Source organism: Centropristis striata, chromosome 17 (genome assembly GCF_030273125.1).
Source record: "Centropristis striata isolate RG_2023a ecotype Rhode Island chromosome 17, C.striata_1.0, whole genome shotgun sequence".
Taxonomy (NCBI): domain Eukaryota; kingdom Metazoa; phylum Chordata; class Actinopteri; order Perciformes; family Serranidae; genus Centropristis; species Centropristis striata.
Genome location: NC_081533.1, coordinates 19,714,304 through 19,740,227, shown reverse-complemented (window position 1 = coordinate 19,740,227; position 25,924 = coordinate 19,714,304). Strand labels below are relative to the sequence as shown.

General features: G+C 38.3%; 1 protein-coding gene across 1 annotated transcript in view; it reads left to right on the top strand.

The window, feature by feature from the left end:
- The window catches only part of LOC131989445 (phospholipid-transporting ATPase ABCA1-like), a 218,859-nt gene that overhangs the window by 62,534 nt on the left and 130,401 nt on the right, over positions 1-25,924 (top strand). The window contains exons 13-17 of the mRNA XM_059354665.1: positions 5,546-5,685; positions 6,424-6,540; positions 12,902-13,099; positions 17,461-17,666; positions 18,805-18,981. Coding sequence (XP_059210648.1) covers positions 5,546-5,685; positions 6,424-6,540; positions 12,902-13,099; positions 17,461-17,666; positions 18,805-18,981 — 838 coding nt within the window. The remainder of the gene's footprint in view (positions 1-5,545; positions 5,686-6,423; positions 6,541-12,901; positions 13,100-17,460; positions 17,667-18,804; positions 18,982-25,924) is intronic.

Below are 25,924 nucleotides of genomic sequence, written 5' to 3'. Positions count from 1 at the left end.
AGACCACGCATTCCTGTTTCATTAAATGCCTGTACTATAGAGACAAGTGCACAGAATTAGATTTTAATAAGAGGCCTCTATTCCCTGGGAATAAAGTTACATTGCAAGTGGAAATACATGTTTGTGCCAGCGCAAATTAGCAAAACATTGTATCATCCATACAAAATAAGCACATAACATCTCTGTTAGCATGCTAATGGCTGATTTGGATTTGATGTGGCATTTCATTCTGTTGGTCTATGTATAGTTAAATGAACCTGGAATATGCAACGTGTCTGCATAATGGCCAATTACAACTCCTTTATACGTGTAAAAGTACACTCAAAGGAATAGTGGAATAGCAACAATAAAGGCCAACGCTGAGGTTTTGTTAATGGCTCAGCAATGTTCCCTTCCCAATTAATCGTTGACAGCAAAGGAAAACGTCTGAGTCATTACACAGAATAGTCAGACGGTAACTGTTCTTCCAAAACAGTAATTTTAAGTTTTCAAAATTTGCCCAGTAGATTAGCACAACTAAGGAGTGATTACGTGGCTTTGCAACGGCACATTTATACATTTGTTTGAGCAATTTGTTAAATGTGTTTTGCATTTCTAAGCTTATATAAACATGACTCATTTTAGAGGTTGTTTTCCTCGCTCTTGTTAAATTGGACATTATTTGGTACCATATGGAGCATTTGAATCGGTTGGGGGTTTTTTTTCTCTGCAAAGCCAAAACAGCCTATAAACTGGTAATTTCACTTAACTTCATACCTTTCTCAAAATTAAACTTGAACTGTGTTTGCTGCAGAGCTCTTGGTTCAAATGTGAGTATTTTGTACCCACAGCAAACATCAACCATTCAAATCATGTGTCAAAATAAGCTTCCTCTTTCATTCAGCATTGTCCTATTTTCACTGGTGTGATTTTCCCTGACATTGCTCATAACACTTCCTAATTATCTGCCGACTCACACTGTCATCCTCTGAGTATTTGCCCATAGGCGTCTCTTTGTATAATTAGTAATTGGTACCCTTTATTTCTGGTTTTAAGCACATCCCTTTAATATATATGCTGGAGCCGATGAAGGCAGAATACCTGACTATCATGCGATGAGAGAGGCTTGTCTTATACTATTGAATGTCAAAGCGGCCTTTCTCTGTCTCTTGTGAGAGTGACTTCAATGACATTTATTCAAGCTTATTTGACTTTCTGTTGGAATGCTACGAGACAGCACTTGATTTGTCCTGCTTGTAAGAAATAAGTGCTGCTTGATTGATGCACGGGGTAGTTCACTTCAGACTGGCATGTCATATTCAGTTTATATGTGTATGTCTGTCAGAGTGTGTGCGTGCTTTTCTGCCTCTGTGCATTGCATAAAATGCCTGAGTGTTGTTAACTTAGAGTAATATCCTTCTCTATGTGCATGTGCATGTCCATGTGATTGCATATTGCAGACAGTGTGTGCGCGGCTCCAGCATTTGTAGTGTGTGGATGACACTGTCTTGCCGTAGTGCTGAATTGAGCCAATCTCCAGGGTGCAACTGAAATTGATTAAATTTGCCAGGTAAGTTGAGGGGCTGACTTGAGGCTCCAAGCAATTATTTGACTGTGGCTCAACCTGGTGTAAAGAACAGATTCTCTTGTTCTTTCATACTGCTGCTTTGTAAAAAATGTAAAGATCTGTTGTCAAAAGAACAACAGAGCTCAGAGCTGTAGAAAATGTCTACAACTGTAACCTGATGCTCCCTTTTTTTCATTCTTTGTGTCTTGTAATTGGCCTGAGCATGTTGTTCAAGGTCAATTTGCATTCCCGTGTATTCTCATAATAAGAACATAAACTCAGAATAACAAAAGAATGTGAGCTCCTCTTCTGAGTGCTGCAAATTGTTTAGAGTCAGATGAGCGACTTTGACGTGAGAATAGTTGGCAAGAGTTGGAAAGCGAAATTAGCTTAGTTTAGCATTAGATGGCAGCTGGCAGACAATAGATTGCGTGATGGCCAATGCATTTTGCCATTTTTGCCCTCCACATGGATGGTTTACCTGCAGGCAACCAAATCTCCTTTTGACATGATTGGTCAGTAGCGAAAAACCTGGAACCTTCCTATGCCAAAAAATGGTCCTGTTGCCTCCAGATTCTGCAGTCATGTGCAGATACATGTAAAAACATTACTCTCTAGTGTTAAAAATGTTTTAGGGTATACCTTTAAAGTTAATGAGTTATAAGCAGTTTCACCAAAGAAAAAAATACTTTTCAGAGGCTTGAAGAGATAAAAGTTTCCTGTATTTCATTGGTAAAAAGAAAGTCTGTAACACAAATATATACATATTTCTTTCTCAGCGTCTTAATTGTTTTCTGGCCTTAAAGATTTGTCTTGGCACCTCATTGCAGGTCCACACCTCCAAAATGGGAACCACTGCCTGAAAATGATTCTTAGTGTTATTGATGTGCACAATATTCCAATTAATTACAAGTCTACTGTTATCTTAAATACCAACAATCGTACTGGAGGAACAAGACACACCACACAGCAGAAAGCTACTGAGCATTTTCTTTTAAGTGTTAGGATTGCAGGAAGTGGCATCTGTGCAGTCTGTGGAGGGAACAGCTGGTCAGACTCAGACTAAGGGGTGGCCATTAGCTGCCCGCACACAGGCCTCCCTGGAGCACCTGGTAAAGATGGCCGGGAGGCAGAAAGGCTAACATTTAATTGCACTGAAAATGGCCGCTAAAATCTCCCTGATGGGGAAAATGGTCACCCTGGTGAGATGAGAACAAGTGGAGGATTGAGGTTGTGGTCTTGACAGGGGAAACATGAAAAAGGACTGTAAAAGCACCGATGTAGTGACAGGCATCTGAACAAAAGGGACAGTTAGCAACAGATCAAAGAGGCAGACAGATGTATTGACTGGCAGATGACACAGCGAACTGATCAATTGTCTGATGAACTACCACACTGCAAGAATCATATATTTTCAATCACAACAAGGGGCAGGCACAATCCAAGTAAAAGCAACTTCAGGCTCCATTTGTTGCAGTGTAGGTCCTCATGTAACCTATTCAGCACTCCCACAACCTGGCAATATTCACGTTGGCAGATAAGTTAAATTAGTAATGATCGTACTGCTGCTGAGCATATTGACTTTTTCCCTCTGCTCCGTAGAAGCCTTTTCTTATGTACTCAGGTCTGAACTCTTGGCTTGTGTTTTCCTCTGCCTATGTGTGTATGTGTGTGTTTAAAGTAATAATACCAAACTTTTGTAAATACATCAACTTTGCAATTCTGTGGTCCCTGATGCATATTAAAGTACCAGTAACTGCCACAATATCCACTTCATGAGATTTTTTCAGGACATTCCCAGAAAGTCTTGCTCATGTATGGAAGAAGCAGTAATGATTTGCTTTTGTAGGTAGAAGAGGATAGTAAGTGTTCTTTTCAACAAGAAACTGTAAGAAAACAACCTTTAAACAAATATTTTATTGCTGAAATTTAAATAAAATGTACATTTTAGGTTGTTTTTTGTATTCAAACTATTTCTTCATTAAAATAAGTACAAAGAAAGTTACTAAAATCATTTTGGATGAAAAAAAAAATGTTTTTGCTCTTCTCCATTTGCTCCCATGATACACAGTGATAGATGTATCATTCAGTTGCTTGCCAAATATTTTTTGATAGTGCGTGCCCTTTTCCAAGCTGTTTCCAATGACAGCTTTTCAGATGTTTCTGTATTTGGCACGTTCTCTTATCGTTTTAATATTCACCTTCAGGTTACAGTTTTTGATTAATTCTGTTATGACTGTATTAACCCAGAATTTTACTTTCTATCTAAGACAAAATGTCCATGACATGTCTCCAATTGATATAAACAACATTTTGTTTGCTGGTCTTTAATTTAGTTGATTTGGGTGTTTTTTTTTATCTGTGTTGAGTAACAGTATCAGCAAGTTCTCCAAAAACATTTCCAAAACGTGTTAGTTTCTCCAAAAACTACCATATCTCTCTCTCTCATTAGGATGATTTGAAAGTTTCCATTTCAGTTTTCATTTTTTTTCCAAAATTTTCAAAAGGGATAGTGCAAATGTATAAATATATGGTAATAATAAATGCACATAGTTAAAAAAAAAAAAATCAGTGAGCCAAAAGGACGTTTTTCTTTAGTCCCTGGTCAAGATGCTACATTAAATACAACAAAGGAAGAAAAAAAATATTTTGTTTAAAAGTCTTACTAAAATACGACAAATCAAAAGCGACAGCAAGAGATACTTCTGACATCTGTATGTCAGATGTGAATCTCTGTTCCTTTTTTAAAAAATTGGTCAGTGATTATTTTCTTTATCTAGCGTTTTGAGTGTACTGTGGTTGGCCGGTTGTCACCACCTTGTGAGACCATAATTCTGTATTAATGTAGTTTTTTTCTTAAATGTTAAAGTGCTATACCATGCAGCAAAGGAGTGAAACAATAAAAACAAAGAACACTCAGAGGACAAATTCAGAAGTAAGAGAAAATATAAAACGGAGTGCAGCAGTAATCCCAAGAACAAGCATTAACCTTTCGCCAAGGCTTTCTCGTGAGTAATGCTTCAGGAAGAAAAAACTCAAGATGTTGTGTGTCCAAAACCACTGTGCTCCGAAATCATCAAACGGTTTTTAATTTCTCTCACATGTCTTATATAAAACCAGTAATTACATGGCTCTCAGTGAATACAGTGTGCAGCAATAAACAGAATAAACACTTAAAATAATTGTACTCCTCAATGTTGTATTAAAGGGATAAGAGCTGCTGCCATTCCTGTTAAGTCAAAGCACTTCAAAACTATTGCAAAGTGATCACTTCACAAAAAAACAACACTAATCAAAATCAGCCTATTTCAGAGATTGCGCCAATACTTTCCCTATACTGTTAAATTAGGGTGCTGTCTACTTTCCAGTAATTTTATTCATTTATTTTCATACATGTTGGAACTGCGTATTACAGGAGGTTACGTCATCATAACCGCCTGTTTTTATTCATCTGTATATGTTATGTGGAATTCTTTTTTTATCTACATCTATGCTTTTCTTATTTCTGATTGCATAAATGTAATGTATAAATAAATATTAAATTCAACACTATTCACAGGAAAAAAAACATGCAAACTTTGATTTAAGAACATGTTTTATTCCAACAGTATATATCTTGCCGTGTTAGCGTTATCATAGTTCTTAAGACAGATATGTTTCTAATTTATTTTTATCAAAGAATGTCTGGTTTAGTTATTTATATAGGCAATTAAATGGACAAAATGTATGCATACTATCTGGATTTAGAAAAAGTACTGCAATGGTTGTTATGGTAGCCCCATATGAATTTCAAGTTCATGTGCAATATTTATCATGTTTTCTCCCTCCGTGCTGCAAATTCTATGATTTGCTTAGGATCAAACATCATGTTTCTCCTCTTCCCTCCTATCCCAAGTAAAAGCATGTACAGTAGCACACAGGATTTGGAAATTTCCAGTTATTTTTACGATCTCTGCTTGACTTTCCTTGTCTTTTCGACTCTCTTCTCCTCTTCTATAGATGCTTTTTGTCAGACTCTTGTCGACACCCTGGAGGGCACACCTGGTCTGCGCTACATTTGGAACACCTTCAGGCCGTTATTGCTAGGGAAAGTCCTCTACACACCTGATACACCCGCTGTTCGCCTCATGGTGAAAGAGGTAAGAAAAATTGAACATAGACTTCTCATGCACTTGAAAAAGTAGCTGCATTTCTTGCTTATATCGTTGTTTGATATTGGGCAAGTTTTGTGAAAGCAAAAACTTTGTTTGTTGATTATATGTGATTATTTTCTATGCACAGGATCAGGCCAGTTACAGGCATCAGTAACAGTGTGAAGTGTGAAGAAGCCTCCAGTGAGGAAATAAAAAATACTGAATGTCGCATGAAGTTACCACCTGGGGAAGAAAAATTAAAATAATACAATAGTTAGTCAGGAGGCCTGTTCTGAGAACGTGGTGAATGTAATGCATTTTCATGACATGACATTTCTCCAAGATATTAGCATCATTTTGATAACCGCATGAGCAAAACAAACAACAGGCAGGCAGTGAGATTTTTGCATCGAGAATACATAATGAGAATGAGAAAAATCTGCCGACTTCACAGCAAGCGGCCCGGTGCTGGCGCAGGGGGCCCTCTGCACACCAGACATAGTCAGATTGTTTACAAGTCAATGTTCAGGGGTAAATAACCCCATTTACATTCATCACCATGGGGGGTGGCTGTGTTACAATGTGATGAGTTCCTCTAGGGATTAGCTGCAGTGTGCAGATGTGGAGCACTTTCATGTCTGGATTGGCTCAGAGCGAATAGAAGAGGCTCAGTGGGTATGCTTTCAGTCAGGGAAAGGTGAGATAACGATATTGTTAAATACTTTTTCTCTCTTTTTGTTTCAGGCAAATAGCACATTCAATGCACTGGCTATGCTTAAAGAGCTTGCTGATTCCTGGGATGAACTCGGGCCACGTGTCTGGGATTTCCTTCAAAGTAGCCCTCGAGTCAACGCGTTACGGGTAAGACTCCTCCATAAGAAGTGCTGCAACAAAGTGTCTGAATCACTGTAGCCCACATTATTTATTTATTCATTCTTCTAAATAAATTATTCAGAAAAGTTTCATATTTAGTTTCTCAACAGATTGTGACAAGTGCCAAGATTCAGAGAATACTGGGAGTTTTTTTGTTTTGCAGAAATCTTAAGAAGTTCCACATATTCAAATTGTAAACATCTACCAGTCAAATTTCACCTGCAATACTTTTAGCTTCAGTTGCATAGCCACATATAGCAGCTTTTTTTGTGGTGCTCTTTCACATTTACCCTTGACAGTACAAACATAAAGGAATAGTCCGGCATTTGAAATCTGCTGTTTTGCTCTCCTGGCTAGAGATAGATCAATACCACTCTCATATCTGTGTGATAAATATGAAGATACAGCCAGGAGGCCATTAGCTTAGCATAACAACTGGAAACAGCGGGTACAATTGTACAAGGTAAAACTCAGGTGAAATGCAATCCCATCAGCCCCTTCAAATTGTACATTATTCATCATAAAGCAGAATGTGGCTGCCAGATCTGCACACAGAATAAGAGTCAGCTGGGTGACACAGTGCCTGAACACTGACCAGCAGGAGAAGATTCATGAATCACAGAGTGTATAATATTTTAATGCCTGCCTCAGCATCCTTTCTGATAAAAAGAAGGATATGGACACCAAGATGGCCTTTCTTGTCCATGTCGTCAGGGTCATAGCTGGCCCGTCGGAAGCCTCGAGTTCAGAGCTATACTCGTCGCCATCTTGCGTCGCCATCTTGTTTCTGATACGGGGAGCAGACCATATCTGGACTGTGGAGGAGGAGAGGGATCTGATCACTGACTACAGCCTCTCTACACCTCAACCTGACTGAGAGAAGCTGCTGCTAATTCATGTTAGCATTAACTGGAGCATTATCTGGGATGTTAGTTTTGGTTAGCAAAAAAACAAAAACAAAATGTATCTTTCTTACCTCAGAAAACTGAGCAGCGACTCCTTGGAGTGTCTGTTAGTCCAACCAAACGCTGAACAAGACATTTTTACTGAACAAAACGTTCAAATAAACTGTCATTAAGTGAAAATACAGTGAAAGGGTCAAAGTTTTGAGACCAAATCGGTAAACATCATCTTTTCTATCTATATAACGATATATATAACTTTATTGACACGTTGCCGTGGATACGCATTGCTCTGCTTCTCTCCTGATGACGGCTCGCCTTGTTAGTGACCTGTCAATCAAAGGTAGAAACGCCCCAAATCATACGATTCTTTATCTTCTATTTTCTTCTAAATGGGGCCGTTATTAGAACTATTGACATCAAATTGTCTTGAAGATGATTTTTACTAGCGATTGAGACCATATTGTTGTCCTGAAAAAAATTTCTGAGGTAATAAATCAAGTCAGAAGTTTTCAAATTTTGCACTGAAATGAATGGGCAGATTTTTTTTGCAGCCAAACTTAGCGCCCCCTGCTGGAATTTTTGGTGAATTGCAGGCTTAAGGCACTTCCTGGTTGGCCTCCAAGCTCAGACACGGAGATTGCCGCCTGGTTTACTCTGTTGTTTACATTGAAAACCTGATCAGAGACCAACCAGATAGCACAGTTGCAAGGAGACCAGTGGGTTAATTTTCCTATCCTGATGAGTGACTCGTAGTGATATGACATCATTGTCTAATGTCAATCAAAAAAAAATCCAACTATTAATTGTAAAATAAACGTTAGAGCATATATTTGCATGAATTAGCACATTTAGAGGAACTAATTGAGATAGACCGTGTTTCTCTGTCACATTGACCTCCTGGAGTCTCTGCTGTTGGCCTGACAACCTTCGCAGTGAGAGCAAAACTCTTCAGTTGCTTTTTTTTTTTTAATTACACCGTTTCTGGCACATGATCAGTGGCTCATTTACACCTTTTTCTCTTCACTTCTCTGGGCTCGTCTTAAAACACTGTTTTTGCAGCAGAAAATGCTTGTGGAAAAAATAAATACAAATACTGGTTATTTTTCTGTTAAAATCAGTCAAAAATAAAATAATGAGCCTTACATATACTGCAGGTGAGAATATACACGTCGCGTTGCACCTTCTGTTGGATATGGAAACCAAGGTAGGAAAGTAATTATGGGTAAGTGCAGGATAATTTTTATCCTGGCAGAAAGGATTATCTGTAGAAGTAGAGGACATGGACTCTTCTCCGCCACTTCTCTCACTCCCTCCCTCTCTCCTTCTCTCTCTCTTTGCCTCTCGCTGTATTTCCTTGACACTGACATTACTCCAGTGTCACTCCAAATGAGCTTATAGGCAGCTGGAGGGAAGCAGACATTGGGAGCTCCATATAGCCAGGGTATTCATTACCCTAGCCCTAACCTTTACACAAATGGGCCGGCAATCCTCCTTTGTCTTCATTTTCTCCCGGCGCGCCTCTCTCTCCCCACATCTCGCCACGAAGCTGGTGGCTTCGGAGGTTTGTCATCTTCAGAGGTTCTTCAAGGTCGCAGACACGTTTTACATTGATGGTCCAATTACCATCACCACCACAACTACACTTGAGATAGAAGATGTAGGGTGTAGCGCTGGACAGAAGGACATGCTGTCGAAAAAGATTTACATACTGTTTACACCCATGGTTACCGTGGTAACAGCATTAGCAGTTTAAGGTGACAACAGTTTAATACTCCAGGATTTCTGGAGCATCTACTTCGACAGAAATATAATACAGTGCAGCCAAACAGTCACTTTGTTTTAATAAAGAGGTCAATAAACTCCCTTTTTCTATCATGCTATGAGCAACCGCAGTCTGATTTCATGCTGCACTTGGTGCAAGTATTAGCACACTTATAGAAGGCACAGTAATGTTACCTTTCTGACAAATTAAACAGCATAACTCTTATCTAACAGCTCACTGTGGCTGGTCCTTCTTGTTCCATTACCCCCTGTAATATCTGAAAGTGATGTCTTATTTTGTTGACAAATTTTTGGTGAGTGACTGCGGTTAGGCTAACCGTGGTGACAATCACACTTTTCGAATGCTTTTAAAATTGAAGCAACAGCAGAAGGACACTGCATTTGTGTTAGCAGTAACTTAACACAGCCCTGACATTATTGTTGTTACATGGGGACTCACACTTAGAGTAAAAAGTACTACACTGTAAAAAAAAAAAGAAAAAAAAGATAAACAATAGCTAATAAAATTAAAAGTAGTAAAATGAAATGACTACAGAATCATTTATTACAGTGTATATAGAGAGGTAATTACTGGATTTTAAAGGATCAAAATTCTTTGCAGGAAAAAAAAACCTTCTGTACTACCTTTTACCTATTTAAACGTTTTTTTTAAATGCTCTAGATAAGTGTTAGGCGACAAGTAAACAACAACCAACTGGCCACTGCCAACCCAACAACAGACGACTGCCTACTTATTCGCACCAGTGTGTGTTTCTGACACACCGGTAGCTAATATATCCGTCTAATCACCCAACCCCTGAATCATTTGGATCGAGTTCTCACTGGCTATTTGCCACACATTTCTGACCCTTTGTAAAGGCAAGCAAATCCATGTCACTTCCTCACTGGAAGATCCTCTGACAAACATTTGACACGTGACCAACAAGGTTAAATGCCATATATGCAACTCTTTGGCCTAAATGCCACGGAACATGATGCCACATGCAGTCGAGCACGAATAAGGATTTCAAAAACTGAGCCAGTCTAACGGTCATGGTCAATTTGCCAGCGGGCTTCTGCTCCTACTGTTTCAGAATGACTTACAGACTTTAAAAACACACATTTAGGTCGTATCCTTAATGTAGCACCCACTAAGATGGATAGAATGATTTTGTAAAAAGGTCACTTGCGGCATAGAGATTACTTAATTTGACACGTTGTCCTGAGGTTAAGCAGAATATCATCAGAAGTGTTGACACTGAAATGCCACAGAGCACACTAGCCAGAATATATCTGAATCTCAACTCAGAATTTCACACTTTAGAGACCGCAAAGTCTCCGCTGACCTCCTGCGCCCTTTACTCACCAAAAGTCAGAGTCCACTTGGTCCACTTTCAAGTGAGAACCATACACAATCAACTGCTGGAATGATTGGTAGGAGTGATTTTCAACCTAACAAAACACAAGTGGTTGGGTAATTAAAATAACTTGTTATCACAGTGGGCTTGGGTTTCTTTTCAGTGTCCCCCTGTGTACCTGACAGGTAAATTATCACTGTTATGTTTGATTTTAATTTAAGTAGTAACTCTGTCATTTATGGGAACAGTTTATTAATTTCACAGCTGCCTGATGTATGAACATACTGGGTGGGAGTGAGGAGAATGGTCATGGCTACTAAATAGAGGGCAACACATTAAAACCAACAGGTGGGAGTGATATATCTTGTTATGCAAGACCTATTGTTTGGGGAGCTTAGACCTGTTTATTTCTGGCTACAAAAAAATGCATATACATATTCATGTACTGTATATACATTGTGTAGGATTTAAGTGCACATAATAAGGTTATGTTCGCTCCCAGATCAGCATACCACTTTTTATTAATTCATTGCATGATTTAAGGAATTACAGCTTGATCCACGACCTGAGGTGACTGAAAATGGCGACATGTTTTTATCATGTTAGTGAAGGGGATTTTCATTTGCCCACATCTCTGTTTTGTGCACTTCTATTTTGTTTGTGTGTGTACAGTTTTAATTTGCATTAATTTTTACAGTTTGATCCAATGTATGTCTATGCAAATACACATATGCTGTGTGTATGAGTGTGTGTGTGTACCCTATAGTTATGCTGTGTGCTGTACTTGAGCACTTCTGGGCAAGGAGAGTAGCTGATGTGTATCCAAGAGGCTGAAGTACAACAGTGCCATCTATCTTAACGCTCCTAATGAATCCTACAGAAGAATGAGAGTCACTGCCACCAGAACACAAAGCTGACCTCCCATAGTTCCTCTTCTAAAACTAATAATACACTGAGGACTAAAACACTTTGGTCCTCACCATTGTGCAGAGGCAAAAGACGTGATTTCAAAAATAGCAATTACATTCATTCACACAATTAAAACATTATTGGAAAGTTTGTTTTAATTCAGTACAAATATTAGTCTACACAACCTGGTCTTAATGATGTGAGTTGATAAAGTGGTTTTAAAAACAACATGTTGTATCACAATAATCTATCTAGGTTGTAATTATCATCAGACACTATATTGCTTAGTTAATGCCTTTTGCCTTGGCATGACCTCCTCATTATTTTGCCAACAACTCAAATGCGAAGTACCTTATCTTCTAAATAAAGGTCATGTTTGAGCGCAAGATTCTATGTAGATAAATACATACAAATAGCATCTCCACACTTTCAGTATTATACCTTGATAATAACTAAAATCATTATCAAGAAAACCATGGAAAATGGGTAGATATCAGCTTTTAAATTAAACTCCTGTGAGCTATTTTTGTTGTTAACATTACATTTGTCCAAACACATGAACCTTTAGTTGTACCAGGCATTAAGATGCATAAGAAATTGAAGAAAACAAGGGTGGTCTATACTGCAAAAAAAAGAAAAGTTGGGTGAACTCAAAATTTCAAGGCAACAAACTTCGATAAAATTTTAAGTTGGACAATTAAACGAAATATTTTAAGTTTTGTTTTTGAGTTTGCTCAACTCTGAATTCAGATTTTTGTCAACTCAACTGTAAGTTGTACTAACTTATAATTTTACATTGTAATAACTTTTAATCCTTACTTCTGCTAACTTCTGTAATGTGCTGAATTGGCACGATCGTAACGCCGCTTTGAAATGTCAGCTAATGCGGCCACAATGTTGAGTTAGCATTGATGGCTACTCTTGTAGCTGTAACAAGCAGTGCTGCTAGCATCAGTTAGCCGCTAGCATCAGTTAGCCGCTAGCTTTCGCTAATGAATTTCACCGCTTTCCCGCATTTCACAACAAAGAAATAAGAGTTAGCAGAACTATTGTCCTTGTTGTGAACCCCAACTTAAAGATATAAGTAACAACTCACAAACTTGTTTTTGAGCAGAGAACTGGCTTCCTTTGTTGTGCTAACTTACAATAAGTAATAATTGTAATTGTCAATAATTTATATTTCCAAGTTTTCAACATAAATCACTGTTTTAGGCCAAAAAATACAATTTGGCTTTTTTGCAGTGTAATAATTTTTTCCATGACTACAAGTCATTTAGCTGGACAACAGACAATTTTACTGAAATTTTTCTCATTCTTTTGCCTTTATAGGGCAGTTAGTTTTCCTTTCTGCCACATTTATTGTCAACCTCTAACCAGTAACTATGATTAAACCTATCTCCTTGCTTTCAAAATCAGACATTGCTGGCGAATCCAGTGTTTGCTGCTGTTCTGAACGAGCGTCTCAAAGGCACGCAATGGACGGCAGAGCTTCTGGCCAACTTCCTGTACAACGGGCCCCCGGAGGATCGCCCGCCCGGCATGCCGCCCAATGACTGGAGGAATGTGTACAACACCACTACAGAAATCTTGAAGCTCCTCTCCAACTTCCTTGGTGTAAGTAATTCTTTTGTCTGTGCTTTAATGAAATGCGTAGCACCTCGTGAACCGAACTTCCAGCTCACTCATGCACCAGAGGATTGGTTGACCTCTTCAGTAAAGTGAGAGATCTGATTTTAAAAGAGAGGCTGTTCTCTGACATTTAAGATTTTATAAAAAATATAATTCTGACTGGTGAGGAAATTGGCAATACATATTTTTTCTGCCCTCCACTGTTCCCTCTTACCCTCTCCTTCTGTGTTATTTATCCAGTTCATGTGGTATCTCCAGTTGGAGTAGGTGTTGAAAACAAGTGCTATATGACCTTTTAAAGTGCTCAAACAAAACTGACTTGTTGTGGGAAAAAAAGGTTGTTAAGTTCAAATGTACGATTTCTTTTCTGGGTTGTTGGTTTGCTTACTAAATCCATGCTGAGTCAGTAAAACATAATCTTAAATACTAAACATAGATTACTTTATATCACACAGTTACATTTTTAATGGTAAATTCCCAGTTGGAATTTATTTATTTATTTATTTTTATTTTTAATATAATTTAAGCGAATTAACGAATATACAAAGAAAAGAACAGTGGATTACTTATTAGGAGCCACAATATGAAAACAAAACACTAAAACACAATTCTAGACAACAAAGACTCAGAAACATATTTACAAATTAGACATAATGTACACACAAATAACATACAAAGAATAATATAAAGGACAACCACAACAACAAAAATGAAAACAACGATACACCAGTACAAAGCCACATGGCGAAAACAGACAAACAAACAAACAAAAGAACAAAAAAAAAAAAAACAACAACATGCATTTAGCCCAAACAGAAATATAGAGAGACTGGTAATATACACAGATTCCAGGATAAAAAGAGAATCCTATGAAACGTTAATTAAATTCAAAGTTACCCTTGGACCGCAGCAATAGCTTTAATCCTGGCTGTTGACCTCTCAAGAAGACAGACAGTTGGAAGTTCCCAGTTGGAATTTATAAACAATTTGCTTGTGTCCACTTTTCAGTTACCACACATACTTTTACCTAATGTAAGATCTGACAAACTTCCTGTATCACTGACATACTTGCTGCACTTTAATTGACTCCAGTATCTTAATGTTCACAACCATAGCTCTATTCTGGCAGGACAGCAGGGGTGCTACAGTATGTAAGCGGGGAGCTTTGCATCTAAGACGCAATGTGTCCATGTTTAGCACAGTGCTTTTTATTCTCTCTCTTTTTTTTAGCTCTTTTGTTGCGGCGTCTGTGCTCTACTGCTGCTAAAAACCAGAATCAACACTTTTTCAAATGACATGTATTTTTTTTTATCTTCCACACTCCATCAGCTTTTGTATTTTTTTTTTTAGTTGGAGAACAAGCAAAAAAGACTTTGGTCTTTTATTCATTAAAGTTTAATGTCCTTGACTTAGCAAACTGTCAAACATGCAGGAAGATCTGTCACTACATTGCTTCCATGATAACCATTAAAAAAACATGGTTATGGGCTTGACTATAGCGAATGTGTGGCATCAAACAAAGCGGTGTCTCTAAGTAGGAACACACACACTGTTGACAGTGATATATTGATCCGTGGCACAGTGTGCAGCAAATCCCTTCTTTCTCTGTGTGGTGTGATCAAACACATGTACAAACCCCCTCACACACGCCCCTTGCCATTCCCACATACACACACATAATATCAATCTACCGGCAGGTAAGATGGCTGGTTGGGCCCTTGGGGCTGGCCATACATGGCCAATGAAATTCCAATGCAATCTATTTTCATCCTTAATGGAAATTGCACTGCTCAAAATGGATACCGGAAAAGGGACAGTTATTAGACAACCTTTACTGTGTTGTCCTCTTGTCTGGTTGAATACATCTGCAGGGAAAAAGAGAGCTTATTTAATCATGTATGAATAATATATACATTCAGCATTGACAATGTGATGGTCAGATTGATACAGTAACACAAAGTTGGCCCACCAGGACGCACTATATAAACTAATTCAGTGCTGGTGGATCAATCTTGAAACCCATCAGCTATTGACCTGACAACACATTAGCCCTTTTTAACCTACAACATCGTCAGACAATAGCAGAAGTTGCTTTCTGCCAATGCGGTCCACCTCTTTTTATCTCCAAATGGATTGTTTACCTGCATGCAACCAGCTGCAGACGGCTTAAATGTGATTGGTCAATACTACTCTGACTACAAATGTAAAGCAGAGCTTCCGACACTAAAATCACGTTTGGAAAAGTATGCTTATTTATGACTTATCTTACTGACGTAACAAACAAGAGTTCCTCCTTAGAGCAAACCAATTTCTTTAGCATTCTTGCAGATGTGTTGTGTCTGTATCTTCACATTTATTACACTTGTTGTTAATATCTGGTCACAAAGTAATAATTTGTACCCTTGATAATTGAATAATAATATGTGCTAGCAAATTAATAGCCTTAGATCAATGCCCAACAATTTGTGATTATTTTATAATTGCAGTGGCTTCTCACCATGGTGCCACCAATAGCATAAACACTGAAGAATCAAGCTGCGTATCTTTAATAGCACAGGCCCAAATTAGGGCCATAAATATCTTCTGCCCGGCTTAATTTTTTGAACTGCCCTACAATTAACAGGATCAAGATACTAATGGTGGAATTTATTTAAGAAAATAAGAAGAATAGCAATAGTAGATTTAAGCTCCATACCAGGTTATTTTGAAGGTGTTCATGGCAGCTATAACAGTAGTAAACAGTAACAGTGCGTCATTTTTATATTCCTGAGAATAAACACTTCTATTGCTTATTGAGAATGTTGCATTGCAGTACAGTGATGTTTTAAACATCGAGGACACATTTCTATAAGAATAAATCTACTGCATGAGCTACTATAACACCTGTAGTCTCTTTGTAGTAGGTGTAGTAGATCTTCTACAATCATGATGCAACCATAACCCGAACAACTCAATGTGCTACTCTGGATGTTTCTCTGAAATACACCAATATGGGATTGGCAAGCTATCACTGGGGCCAGTTTCTCAGTCACTACCTGGAGTAAGATTTTTGATATCAGACAGCTTAGCCTCTGGCCAGCTTAGCTGCTGGCCAAGTGGTCGAAGACAAAAGAAAACTCAAAATGTATTAACAATCAGACGCTGTCTCTACTTGAAACTTCATGGTTGGTAAGGCTTGTCACGACAGTGAATAGGGCTGATATTTAAAGATTTAATAGAGATAAGAAATGGAGCTGAAGGTACTGAAAGAAACTTTTTCATAGCACTAAAACATAATTCTGAACAACATCCTTTTGTATTGTGTTTGCAATATCTAGGAATAATATCACGTCTTAGAACTCCATCTTTAGGGAGTTTTTCTTTCTTTTTTTTAGCATTTTTTAGGACATAAGTGTATTGTGAATACATGAGCCAGTGCAACGCCAGCAGCCACCATTTTTAAAACCTGTTGGTCGTGTAACTGCAACAAAAGACAACATGAAACAAAACAACTTGCAACGGATAAAAATGGAAGAAAACACAGACAAATGGACCAGCAGTATAGTCCAGGTTTCATTGAGCATTAATGTGACAAGGAAATAATGAAATGCCATTTTTGTCCTCAAACATTTGCCAGCTTTATTCACTTCAGTGCTTGCTCCAAGGCTCTCAGGACCATTGTTGTAAACTGTGTTATGCTAAGTTGCTTTAAATAGATATGCAAGAAAGTCATCTTTCTGCTAATGGGTTGAAATTCTGATCTATTGTGATTTAAATGAGTCGTGAGTCGTGGTGGTTAACATGTAGCTACTATGTAGAGCATTTACTCCCATACATTTGACTCAGCACTTGCTCACGTAACCCATCTACTGCTGTCATATTGTCACCAGTTTGTACTGAGCAAATGCTGTTGCTGTGATATTTTGTTTACCACCATAATTTGATATAGAATACAGACCAGAGAATCCTGGGGGAGAAATGATAAAACTATTGCAGCACTGAGATGTGTGGACAGCTGTCAGGTGTGACTGCCTCCCAGGATGGCTAGCTCATTATCGTTTCATGAAACAGGGGGACAAGGCTACAGAATAGGGACTGCTAGCGAGGCTGTGTCTCATTTGCTTGTCTCTGGTGAAGCCCAAAACATTTCCCACCCACTGGCAGCTCCAGATAATTTGGAACTACACTCTACGCGGTTTAGTCAATCACTGAATGATACTTTTCACTAAATATCCATCTGCCATTCTTTGTTTTCGTGTCTGCCTGCTTTATTCCCTATTTTCTGGGTACTAAAGTTTTATATAAAACAGGAATGATTTACCGAAAAGTAAGCCCTTTTTTTGTGACACCTTGGTTTTTGTTCACAGTGTTTAGACCTGAATAAGTTTGAAGCAGCCCCCACTGAAAGCCATCTTGTGAGCAAGGCACTGGAGCTTCTGGAGAATGACACATACTGGGCTGGTATTGTCTTTGAAAACCTCCAGCCAAACTCCAGCCTCCCTCCTCCTTATGTCAAGTACAAAATTCGCATGGACATCGATGAGGCGGAGGCTACCAACAAAGTGAAGGAGAGGTATGTGACACATAAGGGACTGTAAAACTGTAACTATCTTTTGTTCTTACTGAAACTCTTATGTAACACATTCGATAGCTTTTGTTAAAGGAATAATCTGGCATTTTGGGACATGTGCTTATTTGCTTTTACTGAGAGGTCGTTGTTTTATTAATCCCAGTCTCACTGGATTTCTGAGCACACCCCGACTCCCAAAATGTGCATGTACCAGACTGTTGGTTCCTACTGGAAGCACAGTTTCAACTCCGCCCCAGAGAGATTGCACTGGGTCCCATGGGTGGCATAGGATCCCAGTCCCAAAGCAGTCCTCTCACGGACACCTGTTGGTTATAACACAGCTAACTTATATATGAGCGGTTATTTCATGAAAGTGTGATCATCATGTATAACTTTAATTGCCTAGCATTGCATTGATGCAGTCCACATAGTCCTTTAGTCTAGAAGAGGGGGAAACAGCTAGCCTGGCTTTTCCCATAGTACATATTGGGAACTAAACAATAAGATAAAGTGTTAATTACTGAGCTTTACAGCTGCAGGTTGACAGGGTTTTTTTCTTTTTCTTTTTTAACTTTTGGACGCAGCTAGCCAAGCTGTTCCCCCTGCTACCAGCCTCTATGTTAAGCTAACTGCTACCAGCCTTTATGTTAAGCTAACTGCTACCAGCCTTTATGTTAAGCTAACTGTCTCCTTGCTCTAGCTTGAACACTGGCTGGATCCAAAAGTAAAAAAGAAAAAAGAAAGCTGCCAGCCTGCACTACTAACCTAACCTTTGGAGAGAGCCACCTCCCTGCTTCCATTTTCAGAATTCATGCTAAGCTCATCAACTGCTGGCTTTATATTTATTGCACTGCCATGAGAATGGTATCAATCTTCCCTTCTAACTCTCTGCGAGTGAGCCGAAAGCACATTTTCCAAAATGTCAATGTACTCCTTTAATCCCAAAGAAGAATATGCTGGATTTTAGTATCCTTTCTTTTTACCCAAAGATCTGATCTTTTTTTTGTCTTTTAAAGTTTACCGTCAAAAAAATATGATCTCTATAAACAGCCATGATTCTTTGACATTCTTTCTGACCAGTCTGGTAGTAGTTTACTTGCCCTTTGCTAAGACAGATCACGGTGTGTCTGCTTTTAATAAGGTCATGGTCTCCCGGTGCCCGAGACAACCCCTTTAACGACCTTCGCTATATATGGGGAGGCTTCTCCTACCTGCAGGATATGATGGACCACGGCATTATACAAGCTCAAACATCCAAGAGCCAACCCCTTGGTGTTTTTGCCCAGCAAATGCCATACCCTTGCTTCGTGGATGACGCGTGAGTACAAAAGCTTTATCTGTCAGTCTTGTGATTAGTGGAAGAGGAAAGAGGTGTTATAACTATAAAATTTTTCTCACTTCGGGGAGTTGCCGCGATGTAGTTGAGTTACGGCCTTATCAGTCACTTTGGCCTTTAAGATTTCCCTGAGGAAACTTCAAGATCCTCCCTCTTATTTGTCTAACTTACTTTATTTCATATCTGTGTTGCTCTTCTGCTATCACTGATCACAGTTGTCGGGACGAAGGCAGGCATCTCCTCCAATAGCTGTAAAAGTCAGTAATAGTGTGACATTCTTGAGGGTAAATTTAATCGTGAATCAAGGGTCATCAAGGGAAAAGAAATGAAAGAAGGCAGCAAGAGGAAAAGAGTGGGCCAAATCTATTGATTTGAGTCAAACCACAGGAAATTCCTGAATAGTTAAAGGATGCTGAATAATTTAAGCAACCACCATGAGTCCATTCCTTCCTTGTATTTCTGAGGTTTTCATTCCCAACAAAGTGAGCGTACCTGTACCCCGTCTCACATAGCTCCATCAAGATTGATAACAGGACTCTGTCTGTGTTGTGTATGTATCCATTGATAGCACTGGCGTCTATCATGTTAGATCATTCACCTAGGGACATAAATGATGCGGTATCACTCTTAATCTTCCGCAGCAAAGATTTCCTCAGAGTCTGGGAAATTACTCCCATCAACACAACATTATGATCTCCATTAATAAAGGAAAAGCCCAGTGATGCCATCAAGAGAAAAGATAATTACCAGGGAGATTTAAGTCCAACAACACAATACGCCCCTTTCAGTAGACACAAAATATTCACACCCTGTGGGAAAACGCACTTCCAGAGATTAGGGATCTAATTTTAAAATATTGTGTGCTTTGGATAGAACAGAATTTACAGTAAAGAAACCATCAGAGAGTGTTTGGATCAACATATTTAAAGAAGCCAAAGCAACAAGAAGCATGAAAATTATGACATCTTAATGTCTACATGTTTTGAATGACAATGCCATATATAGCATTTGTGTCTTGGAGACAGTAAAACCATAGTCAAAGTAATGGTTTTATTGATATGGCTCTCGTCATCTGGTGTTTGTTCTTTTATGAAGTGCTGTCATTCAGATTTATATTCACTTTGTGGCTTTTTATTAAATGCAGCTTCACTGCTTTGCACTTTATGTTGTAGCTGCTTTAGTAAAGCTGGTTTAAGACCCATATTTCATATTTGTTTTAACTTCTGAAGTGTGTGCACTTGGTTTGGCATGTCAGGCAATAGGATAGATTCAGAAGTACTAATTGGAGGGATGTTGAACTAAATAGTGTGCCCAGTGGAGATGAGATGAGGAATTTTGGCATTTTTAAATAACTAAAGTGCAAAATCATCCCCTCTATCCATTAGTGAGTAGACACACTGCATTAGGAAGACGACTGACATCCCTACAGATGCCTTTTTGTGCACTTTCTTCCTGTATCTGTTTGTTTTCAGTACTGCAACAACCAGACTCCTCTAATTTCGAGTAATGCCCAGCACTTTCAGAGGTGGCATGCTAAATATGGAGCATGGCTGTTTTCAAATAAAAAGCACCAATTTCTTTGCATCATCATTTGCAGCGTATTGTTGGGATAATGATCTGAAATTAGACCGTCATGCTACAGCTTATTTACGCATGCCGGTCCCATTGCCTCAGTTTCATCTTCCTAACACAAAGGATTAATAATTACGGAAGATAAATTGGAGCCATAAAGCACCGCAATACCCTCAGTCCCTCCACCATTTACTCTTTCGCCTGCCTAGCCATTTGGGCATTTCTATAAATTATTAACACTTGAAAACTGCTATTTCATTCATAAATAATTGAGAGTGAAATCACACAAAGGGAAGATGCGCTACAACACAGAGAGGCATGATGGGGAAGAACCTTGGTGGTAATTATTTTGATCTCAAATTGTGTAGTGGCAGATAAAAGGAAGGAAAGAACATTGTGCACTCAAACATGCTTGCGGTCTGCTTGAACTGTTTCTCAGGTCAGAAAAAGCATTTATATTTTTAGGTTTGGATTGTCATGGTGAGGACATTTTCACACTGGTGAAACTGTGAAAGCGCCAGTGTCCCAGATTACACTCAACATATTACAAGAAAGAATATCTGTCCATATAGTGGTCTTACTTTGACCTTCCACCAGAATAACACCCACATTGTTGCTTTTGCATTTTCACAAATCCTCCACCATTGTCTTGTTGGAACTCTCCCGACTCTTGTCATGTAATGACTGAAAATAAACTAAATTGGGTTTATTTCTATTTTTACAAAAAGCAAAATGATTGAGGAAGTGGTGGGCAAGTAATGTAATTGTGTCTATCGAGTAACAGCAAACAAAGACCACAGATATTGTTTGTTCCTACCTTCAAATACAACCCAGTAGAGCGATTCCAAAATTAGCTCTTCAGCTAACAGAAGACCAACACGTCGTCACACCTCAATATTATTTAAAACACGTTATTAATGTTGTGAAATAGTCACGTTTTTATAGTTTAGGAAACAAAACCTCATGCTCAAGTTTAGGAAAAAATGTAGTTAGACATTACAAATGTAGCTGAAATTAATTGTGATGTAGATGTGACACAAGGGCTCTGCCTGGAAGTCATGTAGCTCCAGATTCAATTCAATTCAATTCAACTTTATTTATAGAGCGCATTTCATGCACAAGGCAGACTCAATGTGCTTCACAATGGATATACATAATTACAGTTAAAAAACAAAACAACAGAAAACAAACAAACAAAAACAAAAAATTAGAAAAAATCAATTACAAATTAATTGAAGAGTGCAGGTAGACAAGCTATGCCATATTCACCACATACACACTTACTTACTCACACATGTGCACCCACTCCCACAACCACACACGCACACACACAGTTCAAACGATTGCTGTTGAAAAAAGATAGGTTTTTAATTTTTTTTTTTTTATGGCTACTGATGTGGCATGTTTAACTGTGTCAGGCGGGGTGTTCCACTTTCACAATGTTTACTTTTGGTTTTATGCTAGACATGAACACGGGTCTCCTGGGTTTCCTCCACCTCCTCTAACTGGACCTTGTTGTTCTTTATATTCCATATCATTGGTTCTGCCTTTGCTTTTACACTGCGCAACACATCACTTCTGACTGGGGTCATTTTGGGGTTTATGTTGGGGAAGGAAAGTCTCGATGACTACTGTAGCAAGTCTATTTGCCAATGTTCTGGGAAATTTGAGATTAATATTATATTTGTAGATACAATCAATGAAAAGGAAATGTCCTTATATATATAAAGTATATACAAAGTATATAAAATAATGTATGTGTGATTTTGCAAAATTGGAAATTGGAGGTTAAATGCAATACTTACAATAGTTTTACTGTTTATGCTTGAGTACATCATGTTCAATTCATAAAATACTTTGACAGAGCCTCAGGAAATGTTTGCCAACGACACTATTGGTTTCTGTGAGAAGACCGAATCATCACTTTCTTTTTATCATTTCTTTTCCTTTCAATATCATAAAAAAATATCTCTACTTTACTGATAAACTTTACGTTGCAGTATTATCTGCACTGACTTCATCACTCATCAACACTACACTGCAACTTGTATTTTTTGCCTAAAACGGTGATTTAAGTTGGTAAAACTTGGAAATATAAATGATTGACATTTAGGGCAATTATGTAAATTAGCACAACAAAGGAAGCCAGTTGTCTGCTCAAAAACAAGTTGGTGAGTTGTTGTTACTTATGTCTTTAAGTTGGGGTTCACATTCATTAGCGAAAGCTAGCGGCTAACTGATGCTAGCAGCGCTGCTTGTTACAGCTACAAGAGTAGCCTTTAGCGTATCAATGCTAACTCAAAATTGTGGTCGCAACAGTAGTTGATATTAGCAGCATTACAATCGTGCCAATTCAGCACATTGCAGAAGGATTAAAAGTTAATACTATATGTAAAATTATAAGTTCAAAAATCTGAATTCAGAGTTGAGCAAACTCAAAAACAAAACTTAAAATATTAAGTTTAATTGTCCAACTTAAAATTTTATCGAAGTTTGTTGCCTTGAAATTTTGAGTTCACCCAACTTTTCTTTTTTTGCAGTGTAATAATGTCAGACCTGCATGTGAAATAATATCTTTTTTGTGTCCCTCTTTTTCCCTGTATTGTATTGACTGTAATGCACCTGATGAACTACCAGCAATCTGGGCCGCTCTGACCACAGTAGACCCCGATGGCATTTGGAAATTGAGATAATCAAACTGTGTTAGCTTCCGCTGTCTTCGTATTCACATTGGCCTGAGATTACGTTGCAGGATAAAGCTTGACCCTTGCAGGGCCTCATAGCACGCTCACTGGCCCTTTATCAGCAGCCTCTGTGCCGTTGCCTTGTGCTGAATCAGAGGCATCTCTTGTTCTGTACTCCCCGTCAGTAGAACCTTTCACATTCACGTCGGCTTGATGTGAGATCTAAGGCAGCTTTCAGCAGTAAATAACAGGGCTGTAGGGGTGTGACGACTACTGAACTGAAAGATGTGAGAGAAATCTGCTTTTGCCCATTTACGGTAGCTAATTAACCTCATACAAGCGATATCAGTACTGAGAGTGGGCTAATGGTTGAGCATGTTTTGGACATCTGAAGCTTATAACAAGCAAAAATCAGCTGTTGATGTTTTGTTTCATGTTTATAGGGCCTGTGCTCTGTGTAAAAGTGACATGCTGTTCTAATAACATCAGAAATTATTCCCTCTATGAATCCCCAAGTCTTGAAAGACCTCTTTGTAGCCACGGTGAAAAAGGGGCATATAATGTAGTGTAATTAAAGCTATTCAATACAGTTCAACCTAGCTTATAAAGGAGAATAATGAGGACAAGTACAGTATACGCAGTGTATTGATTTATTTGAACAATTTTGAATGATACCACAATGCCCAGGTACTGTATGTTTTATATGCTAAATGGTTGCTAAATGGTCACAAGGCAAAGCCTGAATATGCCGCTGAAGCTTTGTGCGCATTAATGAGTTTGTTTATTCATTCGTTTGATCCTGTTTGACATTTTTCACGACCTGGCATTTAAAAGCATCAAACAGAGGCCCAGTGGCAGATGCTGCAGTGTTCATACCATCCAAACACAAGTTCTGGTGCATTTATAATTTAGTTTAAAATATTGCTGTTTCCTCTAGGACTTTTTTCAGCAGCAGGGGTAAAGAATTATTCGTCCCCTGGATGGTGTGCGCATGTAAATAAAGTATTAAAAAATTACACCTGACTGCAAAACAAGCTTTAGAACCATTGTTTTCATACAGGGTTTAATGAGACTATGATGGGGTGACCAGAACCAACTAGGGGGTCCTGCGGCATACTAACCTGTAGAAAAAAATTGCAGTAAAAGCCCAAATTTGGTGGCCTCTCAAACATTCTAATACCACTATTCCATCATATGCACTGATCTGAATCATTGCATATTTTACTGAATTATTGTAAAGGAGAATAAGGGGTTTTCTGTGTTTTATTTCAGGCATCATGTTTTGACAGTCTTCTTGTAAATTCTGTGGTGGATTCTGTTAACACATCCATGTGCTCTTATTTTGAAAGCTATGTACATAGCTCTGCTACTAAATAAATATAAGGGAAACCCTTTATTGTCTTGACAATATTTTCCCTTTGCAATTAAAAGGGCATTATAGAATAATTTGACTGAAGCTTTTCAAAGACATTCTTTGTTTTGTTTTCCAATTGCTGCATTCATATTTTTAAACTTGAGCTGATATTTTGCGGTTTCAAGTAAAACATATTTTCCTAGGCTTAATCTTAGAAACAGTACTTTTGTAAAACAAATCAAATGCATGTTAAACTGCCTGCTAAAAGTAAGACAAAACTTTCTTGCTTCCACTTTGATATGAACAAATAATGCTCTCAATTTGTTAATATCAGTTTATTAACCCTTTTATAGGGCAAAGAACCGTATTTGGTAACTTCAGCGGATATCCAAAATGGGGGTAATGTTTCGACAAAAAAGTTGCAAATTTACTAGATGAAAGTGGCAAATCTACAAGAAAAAAAGATGCAGATTTAAGAAATTTAAAGTGGCAAATCTGCGCAAAAAATAATCTGAAATCTGTGCATTCTTGTGAACTTTTTTCTCAAAATATTACCCCCCTCCCCCGGGTCTGTTATCAGACCCAGGTATTTCAATGGGTGTCCTATTAAGGGTTAATATGTATAGAATAATTCACAAAGTATTCCACAACGACTAATGGACGCAATATGTCACTATGAATGGGTAACACTTTTTACCGTTTTTCTCCCTAAATGTGTGGCTGAGATATGAATTTTAAAACCACATCATAATCTTTAAAATGCTGTTTCTCACTTCGTTTTATAGATGTGATCTTGCTGTTACGACACATGGGCTCCTAAGAACTCTTTATGCCATAACTGCAGGCACATTTTTCCTTAAGCAATAATTTGTACCAGCAATGAGATGATCCACATTGAATAATAAAGTCTGTTCCCTTCAATAAATTGCTCATTCCTAGCCAGCCAAGGAACTCAACGGTATATTTGCTCAAAATGAGACGGGAAGCCTTTTTTTTCCCTCTTTTTCCTTTTTTTTTTTTTTTTTAAGCATAGGACGCCAACCTCTGGGGAAGCTGTGCTCTACTATCTCTCGATTTACTGAGAAATCAGTCTTCCAGCTTCTCTAAATTTAGGTCAGGCTGCCAATGTAAGTGGAGCCCCGTAACACAGACCTGCCGGGAGTTCTATTACTTAAGCACCCTTGATCGATCAGCGAATGTATAATTCAAGAGCATCTGGTGGCAAGGTTGTCAGTGTCAGACACGGTGTGCATGACTGATCTCTCCCCCTCCAGTGCTCCAAGTCACAGAAGGAGTTAACTCACACGGGCTGTCA